Source organism: Epinephelus lanceolatus, chromosome 7 (genome assembly GCF_041903045.1).
Source record: "Epinephelus lanceolatus isolate andai-2023 chromosome 7, ASM4190304v1, whole genome shotgun sequence".
NCBI classification, from domain to species: domain Eukaryota; kingdom Metazoa; phylum Chordata; class Actinopteri; order Perciformes; family Serranidae; genus Epinephelus; species Epinephelus lanceolatus.
The window spans coordinates 48,429,283-48,438,449 of NC_135740.1; the positions used below are offsets into that span (position 1 = coordinate 48,429,283).

Consider the following 9,167-nt stretch of genomic DNA (forward strand, 5'->3'; position numbering starts at 1 on the left):
GGCGATAATGCTCCTTTACGTGGGCGTCGCCAACAAGCAGGAAACCATTGCAATGTAATGGGACACAGAGAAGAAGCAGAAGAAGAAGTTTGGCGTTGTTTCAAGGTATCGTACTGCGAAGGTTGTTTCACAAGCGAGTAATTCATTGTGCAGGTGTTTTAACCTTATGGGCCCTAGGCCTTTTGTGGGGTATTTTTACTGCCTTTACTTTAAAGCTCATATCACAGTCATTATAAAGGCTACATACACATGCTATACCTTGGTTTTTTTTCAGGACAATCTGGGCTAACGAGATTTGCCATCATTCCACGTCCTTCTATGTGCCTGTATTTTATATTCATTTTTATATCAATGAGAAAAACAAATCCGTGTGACTAAATTCTTACATTTTTACATGTATCTCAGCATAGCAAGTTGGAAGAAGACATATTCTGCCATATATGAAGAGGGGAGACTCTCTGGAATCTGGCATTATGAGAACCATGATGCTGGGACATTCTGTCACTGCACAACTGTCCAAAACATATGGTTTGTGCTAGGGATGCACCGAAATGAAAATTTGTGGCTGAAGCCGAAGCCGAATAATATTAAACGCTTGGCTGAATACCGAGTACCGAATACCAAATGCTGTTGTTTAGTTTTTCATTAGTTTTTGCAGATGAACCCCCTCCAGATTAGTGTTGTCACGGTACCAAAATTGGATCCCACTGTACGATACCAATGAAATATCATGGTTCTGAGTAGTATCACAATACCACAGCGAAAATGAGGCAGATGTGCCTTTTGTCATTTATAAAAAGATAAAGCACTTTTCTGTAATACATCAATGATATTTCAATGGAATAAATTACTTATTGACTTATTCATACTTCAAAAACAGCATCAATAAGTGATTAACATAGAGGGCATCAAAATAAAATAAAATAAATAAATAAAATAAGAATCAACCAGCCATCCTCCTCACCTTCATAAGTAAAGAACAGTCCCTAAAGTACGGTGAGGTTTGTGGGCCGTGAACGGCTCGTTTCTCCTCTGACACTTCACATACCTGTGTTCGGCTGGCTCGGCTGTTCAGGTACTTCTGGGCAGTCCACACGCCAAGGAGAGGATATTATTGGAGCCGACTTCTCCGTCGCTGGCAAGCCTATGGCCGCTGTATTTGACAGGAATACATTACTGTCTGTGTCTGTGACCCCCGTCCAACCCACAATCGATGGGATTCGCCTTTCGTTTCTGCTGCTGGTTGAAATCTGCAGGCTGCTCGCACAGCGTGCTGAATGATTTAAGCCTATTTTGCTCGCTCAAAACTATCTTTAGTTGCAAATGCGAGTGCGGTGACGGATGGATCGCCACACTGCTGACATTTCATTCTGCCTGTCAGGGCACGCGTGTCCCCCTCGATGTATATGGTGACTACGGCCCTGTCATGCATGCATAATTAGGCTGCAGTTGTCTGGGTGCGCAAAGGTGAAGTGGGTGGTTTTGTCATACAAAGTTTGATGGAGTGTCAACTGGACAATATGGAGATATTTGCATCTTGAAAGCTGGACTACAAATGTGGATAGACAGGGAGAAACACACACAAGTCTAAGACGTGGTAAGATACGATATTCCTCACTATATGAAGTGACTGATATCAAGATCTGTATAATGAATTGTAAAGGAATTTGTCAGGTTTTTATTTTGTAGACAATTAATCTGTATTTATAGCATGATGGGATGACAGCACAATGATGTGTGTGGTATCACTGGAAAGCTGTGCTCCTGCGCTTTCATGTGATATGTGTGGCATTTCTGTGCGAGCGTGCATTCGCGAGTAATCCATCCAAGAGTAATGTGTGTGCAAAGCTGTATGAAAGCTCTGTTATACATAATTTTAGTGTAACTTTATCATTTTTTGCTGTGACAACATCGGCCTACCGACAAATGCTTTATCTTGTCGGAAAGCTACAGTTCCGCTGTTTCGCGTGATATGCATGGCTTCTCGCTATGACGCACGGTCGCGGAGAAAAACCATAGAGAAGAACGGGTGTGAATTTGGACGCACAATGCGTCGTTTGAGCCCAATAGAATTAACTTACTACAAAACTTTTTTGTTGGTTCTTGTTTTTCCTCCAGGAGCGCACACAGCACTGTCCAGCAGGCACTTTTGCTGTGCTAAAAGACTACAATGACTACAACCTTGTCGTAAACAACCCCCTTTCCATTTCCTGTGGCGGATTACTACCAACGGACAGTGAGGCTTCCATAGAAAACCAATGGATTAGACACAATGTCAAATAAATCATCACAGAAACCACAGTTTGCTATGATGTTTATGTCAGAACATCAAGGAACACCACTGTGAGTTTATTGCCTTGAAAACAAACGTTTAGGGTGGTTTTAGGACAGGTTCACACATGGCCATAGGCAGCAGTATTAAGCCAGGCAGGGGAAAGTCAAATTCTCAGAGAAGGAGCAATTGTCACTATTTTGGTCTTAACCACTCTATTTCATCATAAACAACCCAGACACGGGGCTCAAAGTGCAAAATACCAGACTTCTCCTAATTAATTAATTTAGTTTCCCTAAAAGTCTTTAATTAGTTCTTCTGAGTTTAAGTTTAAAAAATGTCTAAAAAAAGTTTTATTTTTGAATATAGGTCTTAAAATCTGAGGTGATGCGTAGTTGCAGGAGAAATATCTTTCCATAGAGTTCACTTTTTTTTGGGTGGTGACTCTGTCCTGAAAAGATAAAGGATAAAAGATAAAGTAGTTATTAAAATAAAAAGCATAACATTTGCCTTATCAAAGTACTTAAATATCTTTAAGACAGAGATTAACCTCTCGACATTTAATATTGGAAGTGCAAGGTGTCTGCAGTGTTTATATTGCACAGTCTTGGAATAAAACATTAATCCTCCAGGAAAAGAAGCAGAAGCTGTGTTTCACACGGAGAAAGCCAAACTCATTTTCTTCATCTGCAAGTTAAAGTGATTTGTCAGGACACACGTTGCTTTTTCACCTCAGAGAACTGTAAACTAAAAACCTGGAGGCAGATGTTAGAAATCAAGCCTTGCAAAAATACATGATTATATTAAATTAGGTTTCACAGAGTTAATGTTGGACTACAGAACATTTTATCTACCATTAACTGTAGAGGAGGGAACTGGTTTGGTTTCATGTTGGGAAAATGTGACTGTTTTTATCCTACTCAGAAACAGCTCTGGACGCTTCATTAGTTCATTTACCTGGAAAGATCCGGTGCCAGACTGTAATTGTTAAATCAGCTACAAATCCATTACCACATTGTAATTTAAGATTCCACAAAGTTGATGTAATTTACCTCTTAAAATCAGCAGATAACCTGTTACTTAAATACTCAGGGTGTACGAGCTGCTGTAAAGGAAACAGATGGTTTCATCATCTGGAGGTGAAACTCTAGAAAACAGAGTCAAGCTGTGTTCCCAGAACTGGACACCCCTGAAGTGTAGTGGACCACATGATCCCATCAGTGAACGAAAGCTCAGCATCCAGATGAGCCTCTTTTAGTAATGATCATGTTATGACATCAACAAACTTGTGACTGATCAGACAGAGTGACTAATAATCTGATTGATTGTTGGTGGAATAGTGTAATTCACTAGAAAACATGGAGGGAGTTGTTCTTCCAAAAAAACAAAACAAAAAGGATCAATATAACTTATTGATCCCCTTTATTATCAGGACTCCAGACAAAGTGAGGACAGTTTGGATGGATCAGCAGAAATAAGGAAGTGAATCTTCCTGGCCTAAAATCAACATCTTGTGCTACATGCAGCGTCCAGGTGTCAGAGTTCACAAAGTTCTCATGCCAAAGGTTGCAAAATGTAGACAAACAATCCAACATCCAACAACTTCAATAACAGAGGCAGCAGTACAATATCAAGATCAATAACAGAAGGTCATTGGTATCCCAACAAAGTGGACTGGGTTAACCGTTCACAGATCAGTGAGTCAGGTTATTACAGGACAAATTACTTAAAGGAACAGATCACTCCCAAATCAAAAATACATACATCTCCTCTTACCTGTAGCTGTTTATCAGTGTAGATAGTTTTGGTCCAGTGTTGGAGAAATCGGCTGTAGAGATGTCCTTCTCTCCAACATAATGGAACTAAATCTATTAAAAAACAAAACAAATACAAATCTCAACATCGATGTATCTTCCAGAAATAATGATCTGGTTACTGAAGATAATTCACACATCTTGTTGTGAGCAGTTTCATGTAGGGACTACTTTCTTTATATTGAACTACACCCACCAACCGTATCACGGTACAGCAGGAGGCATGTATCTACTCATGGACATGAGATGTAAACATGAAGGTGTCCTCCTCTGCTGAGCTGTAACGTGAGACAGAGCAATTTAACAGCTTCAGTTTTCTGACTCACTTTGAGTTAAGGGAGTGAAAATATTCCAAATAAAGCATTAGGGTTAGGGGGTTAGTACACCACAGCAGGACAATGCTGAGCTTCTGTGGTGGAGATCCAGCTGTTTCTTCAAAGTGGAGGAGTGTCAACCAACATCTACTGTCGGTAACTCACTGACTGTGGATAAATACCTCATACAACTCCACTATAAAAGATCTGAACTTCATACTGGATTTATATTGTTTAAAACACGGTTGTACGCTACTGTAATCACAACAGTGTTTTTTTTTTCTTTTTGTCTGGGAAACAAAAGTTCAGAAATGTAAGTCACTAAAGCTGAACATTCTTGTGTGCAGATTTTCTTCCGTGGAGCGTCTGTCAACGCCATCCGAGGCTTCCCAATGAGCGCCACCATGTTCCTGACTTACGAACTGTCCCTGCAGTTCTTCAGGAGTTTCTAGGACAGAGGAAACGCGTTGGGTGTAAAAGGAATCGCACTCAGTTTTTTGGCCAATGAGCAGTTTGTTTGAGACAAGAGGTTTTAGAAGCCGTGAGTCAGAACATTTTGCTGTCAGGTGATGAAATATTTGAGCTTCTACTGACTTTCGTGCCTTAGAAAGAGTGGTCATTGATTATTAGGCAACTTTATTCATTACAACCAAACTCAATGTGCTTTACATAAAAAAATCCAATGAAAATTAGATATATGAATACAGACCCTTAACACCCCCCCACCCCACCCCACACACACACACACACACACACACACACACAATGTTTAAAGGTCTGAGAAACACTGACCTAACATTGATATCATTGGTCTGTTAGATCAATGCTTTAAACTAGTGCTTCAGTTTTTGGGAGATTTTTTTTTTTTTGTTAAATCAGAGTCAGGACACGAGAGCCATCCATGTGTTTTAGTGAGTGTAAATACCTTCACTGCTTGCCTGTGGGCCAGTAAGCTGAAACTTTAGACCTCCTGAATGAAGTCCACATGGTTGGGGGGGGGGTCTAAAATCCCTGACCTCACGAGGTTGATGACTTTCATCTGTGTTCCAGAAGGAGTGTGTCATATAATCTCGTTCACAATAATACCGGTATAGTTGTTAATATGATATGAAAAATTCACATCATGAATCGTGCAATATTTCGACCTCTTGGCATCATACTGTTACCCACGGCAACAACAAGCCTGGCTGACAGTGAGTTGATGATGGACTGTGCGGTGGTTCAAAAAAAGAGGAGGAGCTTCAGTAGTGTGCAATAAAGTGTGGCGTCGGCTCAGAAGGAATTCATACAGTGGCTCCTTATGGCAGCAGCACAGTGATTCTGTCTCCCAACAACCTGTCACAGGTTATAGCCTGATGATCAATGGTTTATATTTATTGATCCAGGGGATCTTTTTTAAAATGTGATTTAGTTGAACTATTAATATTGTAACAGAACCTGAATCTGACTCTTAGTCACCGTTGTTGTTCGCAAACTAAAGAAATGATATCATCACCTTTCTTTAGTTTTTACTGAATATTTTAAACAAACTGTGAAACGACGTCACTGATTCTGTTCTTAAATTGATAATTCAATAATATTTTCTAATTTCTCAATTCATGAAGAATATCGTCAAATATTCTGACATTATTTCAGGCCCATGTTGCCATATGTCTCACCACAGCTTTGCACATGGTGCATTCAGCAGTTCAGCCCTGTGTTAGTGCAGAATGTCAGGAAATTAGCATGCACAGATTTTAGCAGTAATTATTTTGAGACGTTGGTGTTGCACACGTCGGCATCTTACTTATACTCATATATTATATATACTTATATACTTCAGCTGCCAGCATTTAGTTTAACAGAGGAATTTAAATGTACCAAGGTCAGGACAGAGCTCTTGTTATCTGGGAGTAAGGACGTGGTAGTTAGGAGTGTGGTTCCAAATCCAACCAAGGGGAGGAAGTGGAACCCAAGATCGACAGTTCAGGAGGCAGAGGCAGCTTTTAGACATGCAGAGATTGTAGGTAATGTTCAGTTTGGCCAGGGAGGCCTGGGGCTTGGCTCAGGCAAACCGGTATGGAATAAAGCAAGTCTCAGAAATAAAAGAAAGCTAGTTGTAGAACAGATATGTAGACAGGAGGAGATATTAAGGGGTGCAAAGGTAGTGGCCCAGGCTAAACAGGGACAGTGGTTGAATTGGGAAAGTGTAGAGAAGAGGAAGCTTAGTTGGAGGGACCTGTGGAGTATGGAGGAGAATCGTATTAGATTCCTGGTAGGGGCTACATACGATGTCTTACCAACCCCCCAGAACCTAAAACTGTGGGTAAAGTTAGCTTGTGACAAGGCCGATATACATGGCGACATAACCAGGTGTTGAAATATTTAGCTGCAGGCATCGAAAGGAAAGGAAGACAGGTGAATTCAGAAGGTTTTAAGAATAGGAGTTTAGTAATTCAGTTTGTCTGCGAGGGAGAGAAATACAGAAGGGATAAGTTAGTAAGGAGGCAAGGGTGTGGCCACCTAGAAGGTGCTTGTGTTTGGGAAATGCAAGTAGATTTAGGGGGAAAGCTTGTTGTTCCCCAGGAAATAGTTTGTACCAAGCAGAGGCCTGACATAGTGTTGTTGTCAGCGAGTCAACAGATAGTTTATTTCATTGAGCTGACAGTTCCTTGGGAAGACTCGGTGGAAGAAGCCTATGAAAGAAAAAAGCTTAGATATGCAGACTTAGGAGCAGAAGCTGAGCAGCGAGAATGGAAGACTAGGATTTGTCCAGTGGAATTGGGGTGTAGGGGATTCATAGGAAGATCAGCTGTCTCGCTCCTGGGGGAACTAAAGATCTAGTCTAGTCAGTTGATTTGGATGAGGAGAAGTAATGTCAGTTGGGGGCCAGCAGGGGGAACTACTAAGCAGGGTACATAACTCCTTGAGATCAGGTGGAGAGATCAGTCCTCTCAGGAGAAACTCCAGGAAGAGGAAGGTTATTTAAGTGTGGGAGTGGCCTATTTGAATCCCTTTTGTTTGAGTACATGCTGCAAGGTGAGTGTGCTTGCTGATCCTATGAGTTCATTTATCTCTTTTAACTTTAGCTTACATTGTAGTTATGCTATGTAGTGTGTGAAATAGAGTATGGTGACTGTGCTAGGAAAGGTAGTATCAGCATTGTCTCTACCTGCAGCTCGCATGTACGGAGTCTGGGTTTGTTGAAGGTGGCAGTGCTGTTTGGGCTGAGAAAGCCATGTGTAAGTAAGGTAAAGGAGGTTATTGGGTTGGTGCAGGGAGCAGTGAGACCTAGCATTAGGGGAGTGTCTCTGGGACACCAGATCACCACCCGATGACCCCAAAGACATGTTAGTTATCACTGCTAACTGGTTTGTATAGATAAGCTTTGTCACAATAGCTTATCATAGGGCTTAGGAGGTTATTTACTGAGTGCTGATCCTTTGTCTAGAGCACAAACTTCTTGTGTGTATTTGAACTTTCTAAAGCAAATTTACCAAAGAATTCTGTGTGTTCCTCTGAACGTACTTAAGTTATGTTTTCTGTTTGGGATCAGTCTGACCTGAAACTGTTTTTTATATTTCAGAATTTTTAATACTTACAGTGGAACTGTGTTTGCACACCTGTGGACCATCAGTATCACACAATAACATTATGACTATGTCATTACACAGATGTAAACAGTGGACACTGATGTAGTGATTTTTAGGTTGAAAGCTCTAAAGAAAGAGAGAAAGAGCTGATTTTTATTTAACCATCATTTAACATCATATCAGTAACAATATTTAAACATGTAATAGTGACCTTTTACACGTTTAAATCAATATTTGATAAGTCAATTCAAAACCATGTCATTAATCCCTGTAAGGACAATTTCTGTTTAAGTTACAACTTTATTTAACCTCTATGTTTGAACCAAACTCAGCTCAACCAATCCAAAATGTCATGACCTGTAAATCAACAAATCAGTGGTTGTTGTCATGACATGTACTTTACAGTGTTTTTCATGAAAAAACAAGGGAGCTGTACACGATAAAATATGACATGAAAATAGGGCTGAATGCTTTTATAATGGATGTGGCATTTTCAACACAATGTCGTGTGTTTTAGCAGGTCAGTCTCAGTGAGCGTTTAGTGTTGATTTGTTTTTGTTTTTTTTATAATTTTCTATTAGTTGGTACAGTTAAAATTTGCTATTTTAATATTTTCACATTTGTAACGAGAACATTAAATGTCAAAATTAAATGTTAATTATTTAACTTTTGAATGAAATTCAGAAATAGATGTTTGCTCTTTAAATTTTATTGAAAATGACACATCCATTCACAACATGAATTGTTGCCTTTCAGTGCACACAGACTGCATGTGCGTCCCGTTTAAACCTGCACATACTATGTTTGTGTCTTTATTATATTAGGAAGCGCAAGTTGACAAGTTAATTATAACTTCACATTGTTATCGAGCTTGTTCATATAATACAATTAAAATGCATTAATTCAGACATAGAAGCTAATGTTCCTAATGCTAACTGTCCTGTTATTGTTGTATAAAGTCTGCAGTGTTAATGTAGAATCATGAATGTCAACAGTTTAAACATATTTATAGCCCATGATGCTCAAGATTTCAAGATTTACTTGAAACTTGATGAAATAATTACTTAAATGAATAAAAACATGTGAAGTCATGTTGAGATTTTCTCTATCACGAAATCATGACATTCAAGACAAAATCATTAAATTATAAATCAACTCTTCATTCATAAATTGGATATTTCTGATTTTAGAGTCA

At 39.5% G+C, this 9,167-nt stretch overlaps 1 protein-coding gene across 1 annotated transcript in view; it reads left to right on the plus strand.

Annotated features, from left to right (window-relative positions):
• The window catches only part of slc25a48 (solute carrier family 25 member 48), a 29,474-nt gene extending 22,691 nt beyond the window's left edge, over window positions 1-6,783 (plus strand). The window contains exon 7 of the mRNA XM_033617728.2: window positions 4,748-6,783. Coding sequence (XP_033473619.1) covers window positions 4,748-4,852 — 105 coding nt within the window. The 3' untranslated portion in view covers window positions 4,853-6,783. The remainder of the gene's footprint in view (window positions 1-4,747) is intronic.
• Window positions 6,784-9,167: the final 2,384 nt, after the last annotated feature.